At 43.6% G+C, this 26,248-nt stretch overlaps 2 protein-coding genes across 2 annotated transcripts in view; one reads left to right on the top strand and one right to left on the bottom strand.

Moving 5' to 3' along the window:
* The window catches only part of LOC129324297 (zinc finger protein 420-like), a 35,351-nt gene extending 23,162 nt beyond the window's left edge, over positions 1-12,189 (bottom strand). The window contains exons 1-6 of the mRNA XM_054971466.1: positions 12,146-12,189; positions 10,648-11,160; positions 10,457-10,499; positions 8,928-9,007; positions 8,549-8,675; positions 4,595-6,337 (exon numbers count right to left, since the gene is read on the bottom strand). Of these exons, the coding sequence (XP_054827441.1) occupies positions 4,595-6,337; positions 8,549-8,675; positions 8,928-9,007; positions 10,457-10,499; positions 10,648-11,103 (2,449 nt within the window). The 5' untranslated portion in view covers positions 11,104-11,160; positions 12,146-12,189. The remainder of the gene's footprint in view (positions 1-4,594; positions 6,338-8,548; positions 8,676-8,927; positions 9,008-10,456; positions 10,500-10,647; positions 11,161-12,145) is intronic.
* A 1,672-nt stretch (positions 12,190-13,861) lies between these two features.
* LOC129324289 (zinc finger protein 436-like) lies at positions 13,862-24,727 on the top strand. Its single transcript, XM_054971458.1, has 5 exons — positions 13,862-15,483; positions 15,647-15,689; positions 16,311-16,390; positions 16,889-17,015; positions 21,013-24,727. Exons 1-5 carry the CDS (start codon positions 15,070-15,072, stop codon positions 22,182-22,184), a joined length of 1,836 nt encoding a protein of 611 aa, XP_054827433.1. The 5' UTR covers positions 13,862-15,069; the 3' UTR covers positions 22,185-24,727.
* The last annotated feature ends 1,521 nt before the right edge of the window (positions 24,728-26,248 follow it).

Here is a 26,248-nt window from a genome sequence, read left to right as displayed (position 1 = left end):
AGTACCAAAATCTGGAAACAAATCTAAAAAAAGAGGAATATAACTTTAAAAATGATCCTGAAAACAGCACCTCAAAAATGAAGATAAAGATACTTCAACATAATTTGATGTTAACGGAGGAGATGGAGAAGAAAATTAAATATGCCAAACTCAACTACTTTGAAAATGCAAACAACCCTACAAGATGGTTAGCTTACAAGCTAAGGAAAGAGAATACCAAAAGACAAATAATGTCACTGAATGATGAAAAAGGAGAGGAGAAAGTTCTTCAGGAAGAAATAAAGAAGGTGGTTGAAGCCTACTATAAGAAGCTCTATGGGAAAATGACTGCCCAACCAGAACAAGATGTCTATTTGAAAAAAATGAGATTAAAGAAATTTAGTGAGGAACAGAGGGAAATTTTAAATGACCCAATCAATATGAATGAAATAATACAGGCCTTTAAAAAGCAAAACAAAGGGAAATCTCCAGGCCCAGATGGCATACCAGCTGAATATTATCAATGCTTTGAAGAAATCTTAATTCCTCCCTTTAAGAAGCTGATGGATGAAATACGGGTTACAGAATCCATACCAGAAACATGGAAAGAAGATACAATATCCTTAATACCAAAGGATGGAACAGATTTGAAGGAAATTAAAAACTATAGACCAATCTCCCTGCTGAATGTAAATTATAAAGTCTTTGCAATTATATTATCAAGGAGAATGAGGAAACTAATGGACCAGATGATCCACCAAGACCAGGCTGAATTTTTAATGGGATGACAGATTAGCCATAATATAAGAAAAATATTACATATTTTGGAGTATTACAGAAAAACAAATGGCTCTGATGTTCCTTGATGCAGAGAAGGCATTTGACAATCTTAACTGGCAATTTATGTTGAAACAACTGGATGAGATGCAGTGTGGAGAAAACTTCCTTAGAATAATACGAGGAATTTATGATAAACAAAGGACTAGAATCTCAATTAATGGCCAACTAACAGAACCAATAGACATTGAAAAAAAAACAAGACAAGCTTGTCCACTATCTCCTCTCCTGTTTATATTGACACTGGAACCACTTATGGATAAGATCCGAAACTCAGATGAGATCAGAGGAGCCAAAATTAAGAAGCAAGAATACAAAGTACAAGCATTCGTAGATGACTTAGTTTTTATTTTAGAAGACCCTTTAATGTCAATACAGAAGCTCTTACAGGAAATCAAAGAATATGGAGCTTTGGCAGGATTAAAAATAAATGTTCAAAAGACAAAGTTGATTACTAAGGTCAAACAACAAACAACAGATGGAAGAATGAACTCAAAAATCGCAATTAGTAATTGAAAAGAAGATAAAATATTTAGGAATTTGGATGACCAACAGATGTAGCTCCTTATACGAAGATAATTATGGGATACTGATAAAAACAATCAAAAAAGACCTGGAAAGATGGAAAGATTTCTAGCTATCGATGGGAAGAATAGCAGCAATAAAAATGAATGTTCTTCCAAGAGTTCTATTTCTGTTTCAAAATATTCCATTAGGAATACCTCAAGTACTCTTTAAAGACCTTAACCGGGCTGTACAATCTTTTATCTGGCAGAACAAAAAAACACCAGTTAAGCTGAAAGCCCTACAAGATATTAAGGAAAAAGCAGGTTTTGCCCTACCAGATTGGCTCTTATATTATAAGGTTTGTGTGCTGAGCTGGCTGAGAGAGTAGATTACCTTGGAAAATGAAAGACTTTTAAACTTGGAAGGACATGACCTGTTGATGGGCTGGCACGCATTTCTTTGGTATAAATTTTTTTGAAAATCATAAATATTTTAAAAATCACTGGATAAGGAAAGCACTAGTACTGGTCTGGGAAAGAATAACATCTACTTTTATGAGAAAATCCCTTTGTGGGTTTCCCCAATTGAAGCTTTTACACATCCTTCCTTGAAAAAAGAGAGGAAAACTCCCACCTATAAGATCCTACTGAAACCAGCTGGGCTACTAAAAAACTCTAAAGAAAGGGCAGAGCTAGATATTGAGCTGGGATGGTGGGGCCAGGCACAACTGGAATCTAGATATAAAAAAGACAAAACAGTGGGTTTTTACAAAAAGGATGAAAATATTGATGTGATACTATGTGGTACCAATTTTAAAATGATAAAGAAAATATATGCTATACTTATAGAGGCAAAATTACAGGGGGAGGAGGTCAAAGATACTACGATAAAATGGGCCCAGAATATGGAACATACAAAAGATTTAGAGCAATGGTCACAAATGTGGAAAAGTAATTTAAAGATGACAAAATCGGCCTCATTGAAGGAAAATGTATATAAAATGTTTTATAGGTGGCAGCTAACCCCAATTAGGTTAGCCAAATCCCGCTTAAATATGTCAAATAATTGCTGGAAATGTGAGAAGATACCGGGATCTTATTATCATATGTGGTGGACATGCAAAAAAGCAGTGGAGTTCTGGAAGATGGTACATATAATGCTACAGCAGATACTTATGACTCCACCACCTTTGAAACCAGAACTTTTTTTTATTAAACCACATATTGGTCCCGGTCAATAAAGAGCAAAAGCATCTGATGCTGAATATAATTACAACAGCTAGGATTGCATATGCGAGACTTTGGGAAATGACAACTATCCCAACACAAGAAAACCTGGTCGAAAAAATACTTGAGACGGCTGAAATGGACAAATTGTCGAGTTTACTGAAAGAATTGGACACTACAACCTATAATGACATTTGGGAGCCTTTTTACAAATGGATACAAGCTAAGTTTGGAGAAATTTAATTTTCAACTAAGATGTGGTCCTTTATGGACATTATAGAAGATAAATGGAAAAATTTGCAAATAGAGAGCTGATTAGCAGAATATTAAGACATGTATTAGAGTGAATGGTGCAATGTAATAGATATACAATTTCTTTTTTTGTTCTTTCCTTTCTTTCTATCCCCCCTTCTACTTTTAATTCCTTATTCTCCATTTAAAAAAAACAAAAAACTTTATATTAAAAAAACCCTGTAAGTAGAGGTTATTGATTGGCCTTGTTAAGCTGATACAAGTTTCCGCCGGAGATTTAAGTATCAACCAGATGTCAGCATAATATGTATGCTGTTCCATATAGTGCCGTCTTTTTGCAGTTCTGTAGGTGTTATGTCAGAAAGCGATAGTTTTTCCATATGATTTGCCAAGTTTTTCGAGATGGTTCTAAGTGCCCCGATGAAAATGGAGACTACTGTTGCATTCTTCTTCCATAGTCAGGTGGTTTCTCTTGCCAGATCTCTATATTTAATCATTTTTTCTTGTTCTTTTTCTTCACCTCTGGCATCCTCAGGAATTGCAATGTCAATTATCCAGACTCTTCGATTTTCCCGACTGTTATGTCTGTCTGGTGTATTGTGTTCAAGGTAGTTGTGGTTGTTGTTATTAACTGCATACTGATGGCATCCAATTCCATAGTTACGAATGAGTTCTCCAAAAGACTTTACATAGAGATTGAATAAGATGAGGGATAAGATTATGCCCAACGCCACAAGATTATTCCTACTCTGGAGATAGCTGGTCTCCAACAGCAACCCTTTAATTCCATTCCATCAGAAACCATTTAAAGCTGTTCAAGGTACATCCCTTGACACCGACATGTGCCTCAACAAGATAGCATACTCTTCTGCAACAAAGAAGCATGGTATTTGTCAATATTCATGCATAGAACAACTAAAGACACCAGAGGTGTCTCCATCCCATAGCCTGGCCTGTATTAACCCTAACATCTGCGACACCCCTCCATAACATGTGTTAACAGCATAGGTCAAAACACTCCCATTTTATAATAAAATGTCTTTCAACTATTTTAGGTGGTAATTAAACAAACCATTTCAGAAGGTGTAAAATATAGGCCAGTTTTAGCATAAACAGATGCTAAGATTTGCCCTGGCAAGACAGGGCTTACAACTAGAGCTGTTGACACAGTGGCAGCATTTCTTATTTAATAATTTTGGCAGTGAAATATTTTTCACCCATGCTTGCACATGGTTTGTCAGTTTACAAAACAATTCCAAATGAAAACCAATATAAAAGCGCTCCCCCCCCCTGACCGTCCTTGAAAGTTGCCTGACTTTAACCCCCTCATAAACCTTGGCAGAAGCCCTTCTAGGTTTTCTCTCCTCTCTGAATTCTTTGATATGTGACAAGACAATTGTAAAAATGTGCAGATTCGTTGATGGGAAGGTGGCAGCTCTGAGCAAAATTCTTTTCACACGACACACATGTATAAGGTTACTTCCTTCTGTGGAATTCTCTATGGGCAGTGGGATTTACATTCTGAGAAAAGCTCTTCCCACACTCCACACATTTATATGGTTTCTCCCCTGTGTGGATTCGTTGATGGATAGTAAGATACACATTCTGAACAAAGCTCTTCCCACCCTTGAAGCATTTATAGGGCTTCTCCCCAGTGTGGCTTCATCGATGAGCAATAAGGTGTGAATGTTAAGCAAAGCTCTTCCCAAAAACTCTGCACATTTCTATGGTTTCTCCCGTGTGAATTTGTTGATGGACAGTAAGATGTCCGCTCTGAGCAAAGCTTTTCCCACATTCTATGCATTTATATGGTTTCTCCCCAGTGTGGATTCGTCGATGGACAGTAAGCTTTGTATTCTGAGCAAAGCTCTTTCCACATTCCATGCATTTATATGGTTTCTCCCCTGTATGGATTCGTCGATGGACAGTAAGGTCTCCACTCATAGCAAAGCTCTTCCCACATTGCATGCATTTATATGGTTTCTCCCCTGTGTGGATTCGTCGATGGACAGTAAGCATTGCATTCTGAGCATATCTCTTCCCACACTCCATACATTTATATGGTTTCTCTCCTGTGTGGATTCGTCGATGGACAGTAAGGTGAGAGCTCTGAGCACAGCTCTTTCCACAGTCCATACATTTATATGGCTTCTCCCCTGTGTGGATTCGTTGATGGATAGTAAGTTGGGAGCTATGAGCAAAGCTCTTCCCGCACTCCACACATTTATATGGCTTCTCCCTGGTGTGGATCCGTTGATGGGAAGTAAGTATGCTGTTGTCAGCAAAATTCTTCCCACACTCGACACATTTATATGGTTTTTCTGTTGTGTGGATTCGTTGATGACCAGTAAGCTGTGAACGGTGGGGAAAGGTCTTTCCGCAATCCATGCACAGATACGGTTTCTCCCCTGTGTGGATTCGTTGATGGGAAGTAAGGTTGCCACAGTTTGTAAAACTCTTTCCACACTCCATGCATTTATATGGTTTCTCTGCTGTGTGGATTCGTTGATGGACAGTAAGTGCTCCTCTCTGAGCAAAGCTCTTCCCACATTCCATGCACAGATATGGTTTCTCCCCTGTGTGGATTCGTTGATGGACAGTAAGCTCTGAAGTCCTGGCAAACATCTTCCCACACTCCATGCATTTATAGGGTTTCTCCCCTGTGTGGATTCGTTGATGGACAGTAAGTTTTCCTCTCTGAACAAAGCTCTTCCCACATTCCATGCATTTGTATGGTTTCTCCCCTGTGTGGATTCGTTGATGGATAGTAAGCTCTGAAGTACTGGCAAACATCTTTCCACACTCCATGCATTTATAGGGTTTCTCCCCTGTGTGGATTTGTTGATGGACAGTAAGTTGTCCTCTTTGAGCAAAGCCCTTCCCACATTCCATGCATTTATATGGTTTCTCCCCTGTGTGGATTCGTTGATGGACAGTAAGATCTGAAGACCTAGCAACGCTCTTTCCACACTCCATGCATTTATAGGGTTTCTCACCTGTGTGAATTTGTTGATGGGCAGTAAGTCCTGCATTATGAGTAAAGCTCTTCCCACATTGCATGCATTTATACCGTTTCACCCCTGTGTGGATTCGTTGATGGTAATTAAGGTAGGATCTCTGAGCAAAGCTTTTTCCACACTCCACACAGTTGTGTGGTTTCTCCCCTGTGTGGATTCGTTGATGGATAGTAAGTTGTGAATTCCAAGCAAAGCTCTTCCCACAGTCCATGCACATATATGCTTTCTTCCCTGTGTAGATTTGTTCATGGGCAGTGAGGTCTCCATTCTGACAAAAGCTCTTCCCACGCTCTACATATTTATAGGACTTCTCTGCTATGTGCATTCGTCGATGGGAAGTAAGGTGTGAGCTTTCATCAAAGCACATTCCACACTTCACACATTTATATGGTTTCTCTCCGGTGTGGATTCGTCGATGGGATAATTCATCCCCCCTCTTCCAATTTGTCTCAGTGCCTCTCCTCTGCAGTTCCCCTTCCTGTGGTTCGCCCTGAGGCTTTTGCTGGGTTCCATCAGCCTCTGGAATAAAGAGGAGACTGGTAAATGCTTAAAACAAAAGTAGAATCAAGGGGGAAAGGCCATTAACAACTCTTGATAACAAGAGGAATCACTTGGAGTCATATACTGTGAGGCATTAAGACTTGAGTATTCAGTGTTCATGAAGGGTAAACAGAAAAATATGGGTGAAAGGCCTCCAAAGGGTCATCAAGCACAACCTCATGCACAAAGAAGGAAATTTACAGCTAATCCCATCTACTCCATCAGTGACACCTGCCCTATGTCCAGAGGAAGGCAAAAAAACCTCAGGGTCCCTGGCGAATTTGGCCAGAAGGGAAATTCTTTCCTGATCCCAAAACGACTATCAGCATTACTGGGAACCCTGAGCCCACCTATGGGGAGGGCAGAATATAAACTGGAAAAAATTAAATAAAAATAAGATAGAGCCTGAGGAGCAGAGCACTGAATCATTTATTCCTGTTCTCCCTCTCATGATCTCCTAAGTTCACACTGAGGCTGATTCGCACACGTTGGATAATGCACTTTCAATGCGCTTTATCAATCGTTTGAGGAGGATTTTTTGTTCCGCACACAAAAAAATCGGTTCCAACTGATCTATAAAGAGGATTGGAAATGCATTATCCAATGTGTGCGGAATTACTATGAGTCATAGAATCAGCACTGCTGACAGATAGACATTGAGCCTCTACTGAAAAACTTCCAAAGAAGAAGAGCCCACCACCTGTTCCACTGAGGAAATGTTTTGTCAGGAACATCTTCCTACTGTTTAGCCAACATCTCTTTTGCTTTGATTTAACCTGTTGTTTCTGGTCTGACTCTCTGGGGCAACAGAAAATAACTCTGCTCCATCCTCTATGTGACATCTATCACATCACCTCTCAATTGCCTCCTCTCCAAGCTAAACATACCCACTCCTTCAAACCGTCCACATAGGACTTGATCTCCAGAACCTTCACCATCTTTGTTGGCCTACTTTGGACACAGTCCAGTTTTTCAACATCCTTCTTAAACTGTGGTGCCCCAAACTGAACACAGTTCTCCAAGTGAGGTCTAAGGAAAGCAAAATGGTACCATCACTTCACAAGATCCAGACACTCTATTTCTACACATGCAGCCTCAAATCGCAATTGACATTTTAGCTGCTGCGTCACACTGCTGAGTCATGGTGAGTGTATGAACTACTAAGATGCCTAGATCTTCTTCGCATGAACTACTGCCAAGACAAGTTTCACGTGTCCGGCAATTATGCCTTTGATTTTCCCTACCTAAATAAAAAAATTTATACTTGTGTGTGTTGGAATTCATTTTTTTTACTTTTACCCCAGTTATTCAGCCTGTCACGATCTTCCTGAATCTTGATTCCATCTTCCACTATATTTGCTTCCCTTCCCAATTTCGTCTCATCTGCAGCATTAATGAGCATCCCCTCTATTCCTTCATCCAAGACATTTATAAAGATTTTAAAGGACGCAGGGCCCAGGACAGATCCCTGAGGCTATCCCACTTACAAATTCTTTTTTACATTTATAGATCCGATTTCCTGTTCAGAACGTTGTTTATCCCGCCATTCCTTGAGGGAGCTCATAATAATATTTTCCTTCAGCATATCTTCTTTCTAAAAGGATGTGCTCCTTGGATTTTAATAGCAGCTTGACACACAGGAATTCACCAGGCAAAACTCTCTGTGGCAGTGACCAAAACCTCACCTGCTCAAATCCAGGTTTTCATGGTTTGTTCTTCCCTATTTCGCGCATGAGTTGAACATGCCGAAGCCCTACACTAATTTCAGTGGAATGAAGATAGTGGAATGACCTCAATTCCTCCCTTTGTCCCCCTCCCCACACTGGCATCCTTCTCATGTCCAACGGAAGCAAAGAAGTGCCTTTTTTATTTTGAAAAGTGCGCCGCGGGGGTGCTATATAAATCCAAATAATATTACCTTTGTTATTTAAAATGCTGGCTTCCTTGGTTGCACTGCAAGGCCCATTAGAAGACCCTGTTGACATCCCATGTAGTGTTCCTCTTAGTTTACAAACCAATATTTTAGCTTACAAATGGGTAGTACACTAGATATGCAGAAGTCCCTCATTTGCCTATGTGTGGAGCTGCCCCACTTATCTATTCAGAGTCTCCATCTGAGGGCCCTATGAGAGTCCTTCTTAGGCGTTTCTGCGTTCAGCATCTGTGAAGGAAGGGAAAGGGGACCCTTACCCAGAGAGGCCACATTCTGAAAATTCTCCTCCATGACTTCCTTGTGAAGGCTTCTTTTTTCTGCATCAAGTAGAGCCCACTCCTCCTCAGTGAAGTGAACAGACACCTCCTCGAAGGTCACTGGACCCTTAAAAGAGAAAAAAATAAACTCCTGTTTCCTCTCAGATACTGTAACAAATCTTCCCCTTATGAAGTTGGAATGGCTATAAGTAGAAACTTCTTTGCAGCATTCAAACTTCCAGCAGACCTTTCCCTTTTCTTTCTAATGAATGGACAGTTAGAAGCCAATGCAAGGGGAGCAAGTTGTTCTTCCTGGGCTAGGAAGGGGTGGGTGGTGCACGAAGTCACCCAGGTTCATGAACTGCAGTTCCACACTTACCTGCTCTGGCCACAGAGAAGATGCATTCTCTCTACTGCAAAGATTTGGCAAATATTTTATTGTTGGTTTCAAGGCCTCCCCTGGAAGTATCAAAAGATAATTGGAAGACAGTGAAAGGTTTTCAGGTATTTAGCATTTCAGTTCTTTGCATGGGGAAAATAGATTCTCCTGGATTAAGCTCACAACTCCCCTTGCATGCTTATACAGGATAATTGTTTGATTCCAGCCATTTACAAAACTCTCTCTTGCTATTGTTATCAAAGACAAATACTGGCCTGTTTCTCCAACAGTATAGAATTCACAGAAATGTGAGGAACAGGCTGTTCGAACCCCTACTGTAGCCAAGCCTCTTTTGTAAGTGTGCAAGACAGGCACATAAGGAAAAACGCAGGCGTGCAATTGGTGAAATAACACTGCCTACTCTGCTGGGCGGCGATTCTTTTGTCCATCTCCCAGAGCAGGTCATCCATCAGTTCCATGACCAAGCCTAAAACCAGATTGGATATGATCTGATCGATTGGCCTCATCCAGAAAAGCTTGCAGTTCTCCACCAACCATGTGCTCTATCACCTTGCTCTAGAAAGGAACATTTGAGAGTCATTGATTGAGAAATTCTGCGTCCTGTGTAGGCTTCCTTAGATGTGGGCAAAACACAGCCTGTGCAGTCTTGGTATCCCTGCAAGCCTAAATCCCAGCAAGTAGTGATCTGTCCATGAGAATGGGACCATCTTCAGTCCCCCCACCTTCACATCACCATCCTCCTGCCCAGAGCAAAACACCACATCAAGAGCAAGAGTCCAGTACCACATATAAGACTAACAAAATTTGTGGTAGGGCATGAAATTTCATGAGCCACAGTTCACTTCTACAGATACTATTTGATCTAACCACATCATGAGCATGTCCTGCGCAGTGTGTGGGGCTTGTTATTACCTGAGACAGGCCCATGGTTGCCATAGAGGCCTGAAAACCTGAACTGCTCCCAACAAGGTAGCCTCTCGATGGATGTTGAAGTCCCCCAGAACAACTACAGCATAAGATTCCCTCAAGGCTTATAATTTTGTTCCTCTTCTTATTGGCCCCACACACCATCTTTCCAATTTTTAACATTAATTTACATTAATTGTCATTTTTTTTGCATTCGGAGGCACCTTTCTTCTCAGCAGCATGACTGTTGACACAAAGGTGATGTGAAGTGGACCTGAAATGTTTTTGTCAATTTTTTTTATATGCAAACACAAACCTACTGGCTTTTTTAACCAAGTAATTGCCAGTCTGGTTAATCATGTAACCCCTACACAAATCTATTATAACTGTAGATTGGGTATGGCCTAAACCACTATTCTCACAATTAACTTGCACGGATTTTAAATCAATTCTAGGTTTTGGCTTCCCCAAATGGATATTTCTAAAGTGAGAAGCTCAGGTGAGCATCTTTCCCACAACTCGACTGAGGTCAGGGGAATAAAAGCAGCCCACCTAAACTCAAAGAGGCCATCGAGTGGGTAGGACAGCCCTTTAGATCTTACCTAGAAAAGCTGCTCCGAGGCAACAGTTGATGCTTTCCTGAACCTGAAAGAGAAGCAGGGATCCCACAAAGGGGAAACTATTGAGAAAAACAGTTTTATGATGGGGTCTGAAAAATCCATCTGTATGGATTTTGATGATATCTCTGATCTTATCCTGTCCCCCACATACTGCCTAGAGGAATCCCTCTTACCTCCTGGTCTGGATTCTTGTCCTCTGCATGGCTCAGGAGGAACCCTTCTGCCAGGGCCACTGCCTGGGAACTGGTCTCTGGCTCACATTCCCTGACCCAGCTCTCTATCTTCGGGGGCAGGATGGTCAGGAACTGCTCCAGGATCACCAGGTCCAGGATCTCCTTCTTGCTGTGCCTTTCTGGCTTCAGCCACTGGAGGCAAAGGCGGTGGAGTTGGCTGCAAACCTTTCGGGGCCCTTCAACCTCCTGGTAACGGAAGTGCCGGAATTGCTGGTGCTGCACATCTGAAGGGAGGAAATCCTCTCCCAGGCTCCTCTGCAAGGTTCCTTCCCAAACTTCCCTTCTGCTCCCATCCTCTGTGGCATCAGGGCCTTTTCTTGCTTCTGGACTGGCTGAGTTCACCTCTCCCCTCATCCTCCCTTCCTCTCCAAGCAGCCTCCACCTGCACCAGTGCATAGCCTTCCTCCTCTGTCAGATACTTTATTTCAATGCAGCTGCTGGATCTTTGATCTCCTGCAAAGAGTAGGCTGGTGTGTTTGACACTCATGCACACCCACGCGCACACAAACACACACGTGTGTATGTGTCACTAAAGAGATGCACCCTGACTCATGATAGCTCATGGAGCACCCCGAATCAAGGATGTTTGAAAACAAAAAGCTGGGTGGAGGAAGTGCAGAGGAGCTTCCACCCAAGACTCCACTGTGCTTAATAAAAGTATTCCTAAACTATAAACTAAAGACACCTGCATTTTTCCTTAGCCAAAGAAGATTACATGGGACAAGGAGTGGGGTGCATGTTTACAAAACGATTGGTCCCATTTTTAGTTTGTTTAAATATTTGTTTAAATAGCCTGCTCCTGGACTATTTTAATGGCTTTTAAAAAATTATTATTGATTTTACATTTTTGTGACTTTTAATGTATTTTTTTGAATGTTGTTAGTGGCCCTGAGCCCATCTGTGGGGAGGGCGGGGTATAAATCAAATAAATAAATAATAATAGTGTATGTGCTGCTGAAGGCGCACACAAAATGGTTGTGAAATTAGAGTCAACCGGGAGCAGAACGGAGCAACTGAGGGTCCCAAAGGTGCTGGATCTCTCGAATCATGCTACAGACAACCGGAGAAGATTTCAACAGCAGCCTGAGTTCTGCAGGGAAGCTGCCACAGCCACGGAGAAGCCGGAGGTAAGAAATTTGAAACCTTACAGGGCCCCAACCCACAGATTTCTTTCATATCTTTCCACTAACTGCACAGACGAGAACTCCAAATACGATTACAAAAGAAAGGCTATTTTGCTAGAGATTGCAGGCAGCTGCCCAATGCAGAGGAAAAAAGGCAGGAGAAGCATCCCTTCTTGCAAGAAGGACTCAGCTCCACCCCCAGGGAAGAGGAGCTTTATGAGAATAAGCAGAAAAGCCCTGGCATGGAGCCCTCTGGTTACCATTCCCAAAAGCAGGCAGGCCTTTTGCAAAGGAAACATTAGTCCATCGCTTACCTCTTTTTAAGAAGTCCTCCAGTGCTGCCTCCCCTCCCATTCCCCAATCAACACAGGAAGTGAGGGAGGCAAGTCAGGTGACTTTCTCTCTTCAGGCCTCTCTAGGAACCGAGACTCCTTCCCTTTAACTCTTAGGTTGACTCTCCAGACAGCACAGGAGGAACAAGCACAGACTGAAACAAAATTAAAGAGGCAATCATTAGAACCACTCGAACTTCTGGTACCATGGCAGGGGCAATCTGTGGCTATGGACATAAGATCTGATGGTAAGCTGGGATGACCCCATTTAAAAATCCTCGGGACCCATGAGAAGCGTGCCTTGGATTCTTGTTGCTGTGCTGTGACAGTGCCCTGAAGGGGCGGATGTATGGTTTTTATGGTGCTGCCTATAGCCTAAGAAACGAGTTACAAGGTGAGGGTGGTTTTATTTTGTTTCAGTGTCAAAATGCACCATCCGCAGGGCAAAGCCAGAAGTGGGGGTTTGGGGGCTTTCTAGACTGTTCATCTAAGGGTTAAAAGGAAGGAGTCTCCATTCCTAGAGAGGCCCTGAGAAAGAAAGTCACCTGACTTGCCTCAGTCACTTCCGGTGTTGAGTGGGGAAGGGGAGGGGAGGCAACACTAGAGGACTGTTTAAAAAGAGGTAAGCAGTGGACAAATATTTCCGTTGCAAAATGCCTCCCTGCTTTTGGCAATAGTAGCCAGAGGGCTCAGTTGACCTCCAGGGCTTTCCTTCTTGCTCTCTGGCAGCTCCTCTTCCCTGGGGGTGGAGCGGAGTCCTTCTTGCAATAAGGGAGGCATCTCCGGCCACCTCAGCAAGCCTCAGCCCTCCCCTTATTTCCCTGAAGAGAATAAGGATTCTCTGTTTTAATGGTTTTCCCACAAGGAAACCACGGAGAGTGGCTGGGGGCAGCTTATTCGGGGACCTATAGCATTGGGTCCCATGGTCAAAACTTCCTGTAATTTGGGGGGTCTTTAGTGGACAGTCAGGAGTAGGTTCCTGGCAAATTTGGTGCAGTTTACTTGAACAATGCAGCTCCAGTCCCTCCAAACATTTCCTCCCATAGGAAATAATCTCTGGATAAATTCAGGATTCTCTAATTGGATGAGAGCATCTGTCTGGGAATTCGAGAATACCGAGTTTTTCTTTTATATTGCTGAAACCCGTATCTGGGGCATCTGGTCCCTGGTTTACAGTCCCAGTCCCTTTTCCAGTCCCTCTCTCTGAGCCTTTTCATATACCACAGGCCTATTGCCTGATTATAAATCCCTCCTAAATAATTCAATCTTCCACAGTTTGCAGAAAGCTAGGGGAGGGGGAGCTTTTATGAACTCCTCAGGAAGGCCATTCTTTAAGGTGGGGGCCACTACAGAGTGTGCACATGTGCGGTGTAGCCCCCGGCACCCTACACTCACAGGGATCCCGTTTTGATCCCAGTATGAGCCTAGAAATAAAAGATGGAGCCTGCATTAAACCAACAAACCAATACCAGGTGGCCATAAGCCATGAGTCCTGCAACAAACCCAATGGAATGCAAAGCAGCACATCCATTCATTATGCAGAGCCAAAGAATAAACAGAGAGCCATCCCCCGAATTCTTTAGATTCCCCTCCAAGCATCATTTGATCCTAACAAATGGATCAGATCCCCAAAGCAGTGCATAAAAACAGGCAACTGTAGGTTTTGTTCATGTTCATGGTGTCACCAGCAGAAAGTCCTGCTCAGAGGAGCAAAGCTGCTGCGATGGCAGTAGATAGAGTGGAATTCCTGTGCAGTCATCTTTCCACATGACCTTCTTGATTTTTCTTGCTGTTCTAGAATTGCAACCTTGGGGTTTTGGAGGCTATCCCTCTTCACTCTGCTATGGCTTACTGAAGGCACAATTCTCCTCACAGACTCAGCATGAATTTCCTTGCCTGGAAATCCGAAGTCTTCTGGGTGACTTTTTCAGCCTGGCACAGTTCAGTTCCCTTTGCTTATGGAAGATCTTTGGCTTCTGGGGATCCACCTCTTCTTTTCAAATCCTTTTCACCTCAGACAATCTGACCCTTTCTTAATGAGTCCACAAGCCCTGTGAAGTCATGTGTCGGACTTGGGTTTCTCAGATAAGCCACTGAGATCGCTGTCTGGCATTCACTTCCTTGTATGACAGAGATATTTGTTTCTTTCAAGAATTTTTATGCTGCCTCTTCAGAGAACATGACTGAGGTAGCTTAAAAAGCAAATGGTAATGAAAACATAAAAGACTAATAGGTTTCAATTAATAATCCAGCATTAAAAAACCCCGCCAGAATATAAAAACATAGCTCCTTGAATGACAACGTATACTGCTTTGTAGACTGAAAACACCCTATCAAGATAATATTCACAGATCAACGCCTTACTTTAAAATGTACCCTTCAAAAACATCATTTGTAGTTAGCATAAACACCTCTTCTGGCTTATCATAATTAGGGTTCTCATCTGCACAGTTAGTGGAAAGATGAGAAGCCAATCAGTAGATTGGGGCCCTGCAAGCTTCCAAATTAGGGTCTCCTTCCTCACCTTTGGCTCCTCCATGGCTGCAGCATCTTCCATAGACAAGCCACACTGCTGCTGAAATCTTCTCCAGTTGTCTGCAGCACCATTTGAGACATCTAGCACCTCTGGGACTCTCAGTTACTCCGTTCTGCTCCTGGTTCACTCTTTCTAACTTCACAACCATTTTGTAAATATGTGTCCCACTCCTGGTCCCATGTCATGTTGGCATCTGAATGCTGCAGGAATCTTTAGTTTATAGTTTGGCAAAAACTGGAAGCCCTCAAGAACTTTTGGGGGGCATCTCATTTGCCCCTCGCCTACCATATTCTCTTTCTCTTCCTTGCCTCCCTTACCGTCTCCCTCTTTCCTGCTTTTACCCACCTTTCTCTTTGGAGAAGAAGAGAAGATGAGGGAAGAGCTGGACTCAATCGGTCCAGAAGGGAGAAAAAGCCCTGATGCCACAGAAATTGGGAGCAGAAGGGAACTGTGGGAAGGAACCTTGCAGAGGAGCCTGGGAGACGATTTTCCCCCTTCAGATGTGCAGCGCCAGCAATTCCGGCATGTCCGTTACCAGGAAGCTGAAGGGCCCCGAAAGGTCTGCAGCGAACTCCACCGCCTTTGCCTCCAGTGGCTGAAGCCAGAAAGGCACAGCAAGAAGGAGATCCTGGACCTGGTGATCCTGGAGCAGTTCCTGGCCATCCTGTCCCCAGAGATGGAGAGCTGGGTCAGGGAATGTGGACCGGAGAGCAGTTCCCAAGCAGTGGCCCTGGCAGAAGGGTTCCTTCTGAGCCACACAGGTGACAAGAATCGAGGCCAGGAGGTAAGAGGGATTCCTCTAGGAAGTATGTGGGGCACAGGATATGATCAGGGATACCTTTGAAATCCATTCAGATGGCCCCAACATTTTTAGACCCCCTCCCCGCCGTAACCCTATACCTTTTCTCAACAGTTTCCCCTTTGTGGGATCCTCAATTCTTTTTCAGGTGCAGGAAAGGGTCAACTGTTGCCATGGAGCAGCTTGTCGGGGTAAGATCAAAAATTCTGCCCTACCCACTTGATGGCCTCTTTGAGTTTAGGTGAGCTACTTTTATTCCCCTGACCTCAGTTGAGTTGTGAGAAAGATGCTCACCTGAGCTTCTCACTTTAAAAATATCCATTTGGAGAAGCAAAAACCTAGAACCAATTTAAAATCAGTGCAAGCTAATTGGAAGAATAGTGGGTAGAACAGTGGTTTAGGCCATAGCTTATGTACATCACTGAATATGGCAGGTAGGTTGCATGCCTGTCTGACATTGTGAATAAAGAAAAATGATAGGGAGAGCCAGTTTGCTGTAGTGGTTAAGAGCACGGGACTCTGGAGAACCAGGTTTGATTCCTCACTCCTCCACTTGAAGCCAGTTAGGTGACGTTGGGTCAATCACAGCTTCTAGCTCTCTCAGCCCCACCCACCTCACAGGGTGATTGTTGTGGGGATAATAATAACATACTTTGTAAACCACTCTGAGTGGGTATTAGGTTATCTTGAAGGGTGGTCTATAAATTGAATATTGTTGTTTGTTGTTGTTGTTATTTAGACTTTTACCATGATGAAGTTGTAAATGAGAATCTACTAAATGTGTGGAGAAAATAACCATTTGATCCTTCCAGGTGAGGCTGTGAAACCAACAATATATTCTTTGCAATCTCTTTGTGGCAGAGAGAAAGCGACTTCTATGTGGCCAGAGCAGGTAAATAGAATTGCAATTTATAAGTCATGATCCCAGGTGGCCCAATGCACCACCCACCCCTCCCTAGCCCATAAAGAACCCCTTGCTCTCTTTGCCTTGGTTGCTGTCTGTGCGGTTCACTAGAATGAAAATGGAAAGTTCTGATGGAAGTTTGACTCCTGCAAGCAAGCATCTAATTATAGTCATTTTGGCCTGTCCTCCTCATAAGGGGAAGATTTGTTCCATTTTCTGAGAGGATAGAGGGGTTTGGTGTAGTGGTTAAGAGCACGGGCCTCTACTCTGGAGAGCCAGGTTTGATTCCCCACTCCTCCACTTGGAGCCAGCTGGGTGACCTTGGGCTAGTCACAGCTCTCTGGAGCTCTCTCAGCCCAACGCACCTCACAGGATGTTTGTTGTGGGGATATAATAACATACTTTGTAAACCACTCTGAGTGGGCATTTAGTTGTCCTGAAGGGCGGTATATAAATTGAATGTTGTTGTTGTTATTCTCTTTTCAGGGTCTGGTGACCTTCGAGGAGGTGTCTGTTCATTTTACTGAGGAGGAGTGGGCTCTACTGGATCTGGAAAAAAGAAGCCTTCACAAGGAAGTCATGGAGGAGAATTTTCAGAATGTGGCCTCTCTGGGTAAGGGTCCCCCTTTCCCTTCCTTCCCAGCTGCTGAAGGCAGAAATCGCTCCTTCTAAGAAAGGCTTTTCCTGTGGAGACCCTCCGTAGGAGAGTGGGGCAGCTCCACTCGTGGGAACTTCAGTATCTCTAGTGGACTCCTCAAGTATTAGTGTGTAAGCTAGAATATTGGTTTGTAAACTAAAAGCAGGGTCTCCTCATGGGCATTCCAGAGCTGCCAAGGAAGCCAGCATTTTAAACAAGAACCGTAATACTATTTGGGTTTATATAGGGCCCTCATTGCAGGTACGAATCTCTTTGTGGAGTGTGGACCATTTTCTGCTGTATCCAGATAGGACCTCTTTGGCTAACCTTCAGTCACTGGAGAGATGAAAGATTTTTGGAGAGGAAACAGCCAAGAATATAGGAAAGCTTTCTCTGTTAAAACAGAACAAAAAGGAAGGCTTCTTGGTGCCTAATTATGGAGGAAGTATCTATATACTAACCGGTTGTATTCAACATTTATTTGTTTAGGCCCTTTCCGCACGGTCATTTTGCAGCATTTCAGTTTCTGTTTTGCTTCCCATGATCTCCAAAGTTCCACATGTGCAAGGGAGTCATGGAACGTAGAATCAAATATTGTCTGCGTTTCCCCTGAGCTTTCCCCCTGCGGATGTACGGCGACTTTTTCTTGAAGTCGTCTCTAAGTCGCCGCTGATGTGTCCTCTGTGTGTGTGAAACTCTTAGCCCGTAACTGCATCTCTCCCTCCTCTTTCCTTTTCTCGGGCACTGATTGGTTGCCTGCCCACCGGTAACCACTCCCACCCACCTCAACTCTCTGAACTACTTTTCAGCCATTTTTATCATTAAAGTGAGTTAAGATTTGAACAGCCACTGCTTCATTTACTTCCTCCCTCTCTGCTTTAAAAGCAAGGAAAGGGTTAAAGGCTGATGCTCCATTCGTTTCCTCCCTCCCAACTAGACTATGCACACACTGGCCTTTTGCCATTTGAGAAACTAAGCAGCAGGGAAGCACTCCTTCTTGGCTTTAAAAGAAAGTGTGGTTATAGCTGGGAGGGAGGAAGCGAAGCAGCCTTTTAACCCTTTCCTGGCTTTTAAAGCCATGAGGGAGGAAGCAAACAAAGTAGCAACATTATGACTCTTTAATGGCTTTAAAAAATGACATTGGAAGAAGCATAAAAAATACATGTTTTCCCCCAGAACTCTGCCACCAATTGCTTCTTCAATGGGAACGAGACAGCCCAGTCAGCAAATACAGGGACTGGGGAGTGGGATGGGCTCCAACATTGCAATGCTACAACGCATGCACAAAATTTTTTAAAAAGTGACTTTGGTTCCAGCCCCCACAAATGGTGGTTTCAAACAGACACATCCCAACTCGTCAGCAGACACCAAATTGCCTTGAGGTGATGCAGTGCAGAATGCCAAGAGCACAAACCATTTCAGCGGCAAGCGGCATGAATACACACAGGCGCCAGCTTAAAGTGTACTGTGCGGAAAGGACCAAAGATGCCTCTCCAGATAAGACAATATGAATCATCAGTAACAAAATTTTAACAAGCATAAGAACAGCATAAAAAAGCAACTGAGTAGCCTCCCAAATATCCAGAGAATAATCCTGAGAAGAAAAGCAGACCACAGAACACCCAAAAAAGTGAAACCATTTAGTTCAAATCCTAGTTGAAAAGAAATGTTTGGACCCGGTGGTAGAAAGATAACAAAGTAGGCTCCAGGCAAGCTTCTAAAATGGAGGATAGTAAAGAGTCCAGTTGTACCTTTAAGACTAACCAACTTTATTGTAGCATAAGCTTTCAAGAACCACAGTTCTCTGTCAGATGTGTGTCTCGAGGTAATGCATGCTTCTGACAAAGAGAGTTGTGGTTCTCGAAAGCTTATGCTACAGTAAAGTTGGTTAGTCTTAAAGGTGCTACTGGACTCTACTATTTTGCAACTACAGACTAACACAGCTAACTCTTCTGGATATGAAATGGAGGAGCCACTCCTGAAAACAACCCATGTCTCGTGACAACTGATATTTCCTTAAGGGCACAGAGAGCAGGGCTTGGGGGCGGGGGGAGGAACTTAACAGGGGGTGGGGTACAGTCTGGCCCAAGGCAGACCCTGAAGTACCCCAGCCCGGTTCAGGGCCTTAAAGGTGGAACCAGAACAACTTGGAGCTTCTCCAATTGGTCCCCCTAGACCAGCAGTGTTTCTTCTGATTGGCAGTTATGTTGTGTTTATTATTATTACAGTCCTTAGACCAAAGATACAAAAATAAACAGTACTGATTGGCAGTAGTTGAAGATGGGCATATGTTGTCCCCATCTTCCAGAAGAGGAAAAGGAGGATTCAGGTAACTACCAGCTTTCAGCTTCACATCCATACCTAGAAATATGTTTGAACAAATCCTAAACGAGTCACTTCTTAAGCATTTCAAAAAGAAGGCTGTGATTACTAAGATCTGGCCTGAATTCCTCAACGTCAAGTCCTGCTAGACTCACCTTCTTTCCTGTTTAGTCTCTGCTTTGGTGGATGAGGGGAATTCTGGGGACATAGTATGCCTTGATTTCAGTAAGCCTTTCTTGTTAGCATTTGCTGAGAAATATGGTTTGGTCGCTGCTGCTGTTAGGTGAATTTGTGATTATGTAATAGGTCATGCTGAAAGTCTGCTTGTAAATGGTTCCTCATCTTCTTGGAGGGGAATGACAAATGGAATAGCCTCAGGGATCTGTCTTGAGCCTGAGTTAATCAAAATCTTTAAAAAATGATTTGAATGATGGAATAGAGGGAATGCTTGTTAAAGTTGCAGATTATACTAAATTGGGTCAGGAATACCGTTGAAGATGGAATCAAGATTGAGGATGATCGTGACAGGCTGGATAACTGCACTAAATGTAACAAAATGAATTGCCACAAATATAAATGTCTTCATTTATGTAGGAAAAATCAAGTGCATAATTATAGGATGGGTGAGACTTGTCTTGGCAGTAGTGCATGCAAGAAGATCTAGGCATCTTAGTGCATCATACAGAGATCATGAGTCAGTAGTGTGATGCAGTAGATAAAAAGGCAAATGTGATTTCGGGTGGCATGAACAGAAATATACTGTCCAGATCTTGTGAATTGATGATGTCACTTTGCTCCACATAGACCTCACTTGAGGTACAGTGTTCAGCTTTGGACGGCATACTTGAAGAAAGATGTTGACGAGCTGGAATGTGTGCAGGGTAGGGCAACAAAGCTGGTGATGGGTCTGGAGACCAAGTCCTATGAGGATAGTTTGAAGGAGTGGGTATGTTTAGCCTGGAGAGGAGGCGACTGAGAGGCAATATGATAGCTGTCACATAGGGGATGGAGTGGAGTTATTTTCTGTTGCCCCAGAGGGTCAAACCAGAAACAACAGGTTAAATTAAAGCAAAATAGTATTTGACTAAATATTAGGAAGAAGTTCCTGATAGTTCAAGCAATTCCTCAGTGGAACAGGTTTCCTTGGGTGGTGGTGGATCTCCTTCTTCTGAGGTTTTTCAGTAGAAGAGAGATGGCCTTCAGTCAGTAATCCTGATTCTAGGGCTCAGTATGAAGTTAGGCAGATGGTAAGAGGGAGAACAGGAAGAAATAAGCTGATGAGCTGCTCCTGTGCCCCTTTCCTATGTTTTGAAAGCAGTGCTGATAGCCACTTTGGGGGTCAGGAAAGAATTTCCCTCCAGGCCAGATTAGCCAGGGACCCTGGAGGGTTTTTTTGCCTTCCTGTGGATATAGGGCAGGGGTCACTGAGGGAGTAAAGGGGGTTAGCTGTGAATTTCCTACATTGTGCATGAGGTTGGAGTAGATGACATTTTGGATCCCTTCCGGCTCTATTTTTTTATATTTACTCTACATGAAAACTCTACAGCCAATTAATTTACAGCAGGATGTATCTCCTCTTTGAATGATTTCTGTTCTGTTGTTATCAAGAGGTGATAATGGCCGTTTTTCCTTCATTCTGCTTTGTTTTAAGGTCTTCCCAGTCTCCTCTTTATTCCAGAAGCTAATGGTCCCCAGAGAAAACCTGAGAGAGAATCACAACAACTCCCATTGGAAGGGGAACAGCAGAGGAGAAGCAATGGGAGAAAATGGAAAAGGGGGGATGAATCATCTCATCAACAAATTTACACAGGGGAGAAACCATATATATGCATGGAGTGTGGGAAGAGCTTTGCTCAGAAAATAGATCTCACTATTCATCGACGAATCCACACAGGGGTGAAACCATATAAATGTGTGGAGTGTGGGAAGAGCTTTGCTGGGAGAGAAAAACTTACTGTCCATCACCGAATCCACACAGGGGAGAAACCATACACATGCGTGGACTGTGGAAAGAGCTTTGCTCAGAAGACAAATCTTACTGCCCATCAACGAATCCACACAGGGGAGAAACCATATGAATGTGTGGAGTGTGGGAAGAGCTTTGCTTGGAATATAAGTTTAACTGAACATCAACGAATCCACACGGGGGAGAAACCATATATATGCATGGAGTGTGGGAAGAGCTTTGCTTACAGTACATATCTTACCGCCCATCGACGAATCCACACAGGGGAGAAACCATATGAATGTGTGGAGTGTGGAAAGAGCTTTGGTCAAAATGCCAACCTTACTGTCCATCAACGAATCCATACAGGGGAGAAACCATATAAATGTGTGGAGTGTGGAAAGAGCTTTATTAGAAATGAGAACCTTATTGTCCATCAACAAATCCATACAGGGATGAAACCATATAAATGTGTGGAGTGTGGAAAGAGCTTTGTTCGAATTGCAAACTTTACTGTCCATCAACGAATCCACACAGAGGAGAAACCATATAAATGTGTGGACTGTGGGAAGAGCTTTGCTTTTTGTTCAAGCCTTATTGCCCATCAACAAATCCACACAGGGGAGAAACCACATAAATGTGTGGACTGTGGGAAGAGCTTTGCTTTTAGTTCAAACCTTACTGTCCATCGACGAATCCACACGGGGGAGAAACCATATACATGTATGGCATGTGGAAAAAGCTTTGTTAGGAATGCAGACCTTACTGTTCATCAACGAATCCACACAGGGGAGAAACCATATAAATGTTTGGAGTGTGGGAAGAGCTTTGCTCAGAGCTCCCACCTTACCTACCATCGACGAATCCACACAGGTTAGAAACCATATAAATTTGTGGATAGTGGAGACTTTTGCTCAGAACAGAGATCTTACTGTCCATCAACAAATCCACACAGAGAGAAACTATATAAATGTGTGGAGTATGTGAAGAGCTTGGCTTGGAGTACACAGCTTACTTCCTATCAACAAATCCACACCAGGTAGAATCCGTATAAAGATGCTGAGTGTGGAAAGATCTTTGCTAAGAATTCACAGCTTAATGTCCATCAGCAAATTCATACAAGAGAATGACCATATACATTTGTAGAGTGTGGGAAAAGCTTTGATTAGAGGGAAATCTGCCTGCCTGTCAAAATATCCACTGGACTTCTTCTTAGTGCAGATGAAAGAATGGTTGTGCAGGCATAGTGGAAGTGGCTTCAATTACAGCCCCACAGACACCACAGACACCCACCCAGACAAAGAGAAGGGTCTTCCTAGGGAGACTCACCTGCCTTCCACTCTCAGACCCCCGAAAGCAGGAGTGCCTCCCCCCTCCCCTCCCACATCCTTGTGTTGCTCACACTTGGAAGCTTTTCTTTTTCCATTCCCTTTAGTCTTCATCCTCCCTTTTAAGAGCTCCACAGTCCTACTGGAAGGGAAATGGAAAAACGTTTCCTGGTGGCTGAGATGAAGGTGCTTGGGCAGCAAGAAGCGCCTCGTTCTGTGCTCTCTGCCTGCACGATTTCCCCCGAATGCACCTCTGCACTGAGCGTGGTTTTCTTTAGAGCTTGGATCTCATGGCAGAATCTGCTGGAGTTTCATTTTCAGGCTTCACTGCTCTTGCATTTTGTGCCCCCCCCCATTTCCTATCCCCCTATTTCTTTATGGCAGAAAGTGGTAAGTTCTGCTTTCCTGTCCCCTCCTTTTATGCTCCTCTTATTCTATGCAGTCACTGCTATTGGTCTTTAGGACTCAGCTAGATTCTCAAGTTCACTGAGATCTCAAGTGTGCATGTGGGAATGTACTTAGGAGTAAGCCCCACTACACACTGCAGCATTTATTTCTTTGTGAAGGTTCAGTGCTCTAAAGGTTCACGCAATCCGCCAGTAGATCCTGGCTCACAAGGGGAAGACCACAGCTTTAGGAATTTAGGTTGCATTGGTTAGAAATAAGAGACTTGAGACAGAAGCTTCCATGAGCCTAGGCCTACTCACATTTGTGACGCAGCAAAAGAGCAGCTTGGCAGATCTGATAAACAGACAGCTTATCAACTAGAGCACCATCTCTGATAATTCCTAGGATATAAAAATAACAAGATGACCTTGCACTTTGTTCCTTTTTTTTTTGTTCTTCAGGAAGCACAAAGAAATTAGCATATTGAAAATAGAAATCTCTCTGCTGGGCAATCCTCCTGTTTGTTACTTTTCACTTTTTGGCTTTTTCTGGGCAAAGTATAACAGATTAGTATAGTCTCCCTTTTTCTCTCTCTCTTTCTCTCTCCATTTCCTTTTCCTAATTCCCTTCCTCATTATATCCCCTTCTCATTTCTTTATTAAATTTTATTACCAAATTTAAATTTCAATAGAAGGTACAAAATGTTTTGCTGGTGCCACAATTATGATTATGAAATAATGATTCGGAAATAAACCACACTTTTTATTTTTCACTTTTCTCTCTACATTTATTTATAAAAATCTACAATAACTTAAAACAACACCTCTCCCTTTCATATTCATACTAGTGGCCCCCACTTTATGGAATGGCCTACCTGAAGTGGTCAAGAAAGCTCCCATACTCCTGACTTTCCACAAACTACGTAAAACTGAATTATCCAAGAGGGCTTTCTTCTCTGATGGGAGGGCTGTAATATATGGACGCTGTCTCAAAGAGATACTTCAGTAAAGAGATAGAGTGAGTGATTATAAACTTTCTTCCTATTTGTATAACTATGATCCTAATGGCAAGATCCTGTGTTGTTTAATATGTCGATCTTCGAATTACACGTGCACAGTTCCACCAATTCCTCAACTTTGTATTGGATTTCTGCAGGTTTTAAATCTTTGCAAATGTGTGTGTATATACCTTATTACATGTTGTAAAGAATAAAAATATTAATATGAATAAAAGATTAAGTTGTGCTTTCTTTGGTAGCAAACTTCGCTGTGCTTTAGGTCAGGGTATTTTCTTGTACTTGCTGATTAAGCCAGCTGGGGCCCCTTTTGTTTGGAAGTTGCCCTAACTTGCGTGGGTTAGAAGCTGAAGCAAGTTGCAATCAATATCCCTTCAAGATTACATCCTGGCATTTTGCCAAGCTAGGTAGAAGAATTGTGATTGGCTTGAGGAGGTTGAAAAAGCCGGTTCCTTGCTTTAGAAGGAAAAAGGAGAGGGGCTGAAGGAGGCTTGGCTGCAGGGTGGAGTATACACCTCAGTTGTTAAGAGAAGGTTGCTGGCTGCTCTATACTAATCTTGAGAAGTACGATTGCCCTAATCTAGGAGGAATGGACTTATGCTGGAAACAGGGTGAAAGATGGTGATATGGGGAATTTGATGTGTGATTAATTAAGCAGCTAGCTTTCAGTTGTTAGTTAAGGTTATTTAGATCAGTGTATATTTTTTATTGATTTTTTCCTATTTTCTGCACTGACGTGCTCAGATACTGTTTTTGTTGTAATAAATGATATATTTTGTATTTAAATTGACCTTGTGAATTACTTGCCAGGGATACACACACACCCATTCTGGACCTGCTGGGGATATTAACTCTTTGTGACTGGAATAGTCCCTTTGCCTCCCTAGCCACCTCTGCAAGTTTGGGGTTGGCTGATTGTAGCAAGTGGGACTAGTGAAGGAGGCTGTGTCCCTTACAAGTGTATTGAAATACCTTGACATTGACTGTAATGATCCACACTGTGTAATTCACCTTGAGCCCAGGGCCGGATCTAGCGTTGCCGGTGCCCGGGGCAACCCTTGTTGGGCGTGCACGCGCGCGCTCTCAACGTGGTGTGATGATGTCATTTTGGTGATGTCATCATGCGGGCGCCGGAGGCAGCATGCAGGGCTGGGAAGCCGCCTGTGCCATTTGCTTCTCTGCAGGCGAATGGCACAGGTGGCCTTGCAGCCCCCCGCGCTGTCTTTTGCCTGCCCCATGGGATGGGGGCGACTGGCATGCCGTGCGCCTCCTGTCCTGCGGGGCAGCCAAAAGGCAGTGCGGGGGGCTGTGAGGCTGCATGCGCCATGCACCTGTCCCGCAAGACGGGGTGGCCAGCTGCCCTCTCCTGCGGGGCAAGCGAATGGCTAGGGCGGCTGCACTGCCCTTTGCCTGCCCTGCAGGACAGGGGGTGCACGGCAAGCCGGCCGCCCCCTGTCCCACGGGGCAAGCGAAAGGCATCGCGGCTGCCCATGCTGCTGCATGCATGCTCCAGCAGCTAGGAGCTGCTCCCGGCGCCCCCTCCTTGGTGGTGCCAGGGGCAGACTACCCCCCTGCCCTCGATCCGGCCCTGCTTGAGCCTCAGTGAGAAGGGCAGACGATAAAAAACATGAATAAATAAAAAAATAAAAATGAATTGAACTTGCTCCATTTGCCATTGTGGCAAAATGGGGCCTTTCCTCCCACTGGTAGACCCTGCTCTGCCTACCCCTCCCTTTTCTAGTCTCTGGCCAGGCACCTGAAGGGGCTGTCTCCCGTTCCTGTCTCCGGGTAGTTGCTGCCACCACTGTCCCTGTATGGGGTCCTGGTTAGGCAGGACAGCCTCCTAACCTCCCTCCTATGCTAGTGGGCCCAAGCAGTTGGGGGACTGTGTGGAACAGAAGAGCCTTTTTCCTTCATAAATTCCAAAACTCATTTATTTAACTTCTAACTATACACAGGCAAATATACAGTGAATGGAAGGGATAATAAAACAGAAACAGAAACCCTTACTCTGTCTCCCTCATGCCCTAATTCGATGTTGTGTAGGGCAGGCCCAATCCTTTGGTACCTGGGGTTACACTAGATCTACCCCTCCCCTCAGAGCCATCTCTCCCTCTGCTCCCCAGCCACCAACTGCCAACTTCCAACTCCCCTCCACCAACTGACTTGCTCTCCCTCCAATCACATTCTGCTCCAGAACTGGCCCCTCCCC

This window comes from Eublepharis macularius, chromosome 2, assembly GCF_028583425.1.
Source record: "Eublepharis macularius isolate TG4126 chromosome 2, MPM_Emac_v1.0, whole genome shotgun sequence".
NCBI classification, from domain to species: domain Eukaryota; kingdom Metazoa; phylum Chordata; class Lepidosauria; order Squamata; family Eublepharidae; genus Eublepharis; species Eublepharis macularius.
The sequence above is the reverse complement of the archived record's forward strand: the minus strand, read 5'-3'. Positions and strand labels throughout refer to the sequence as shown.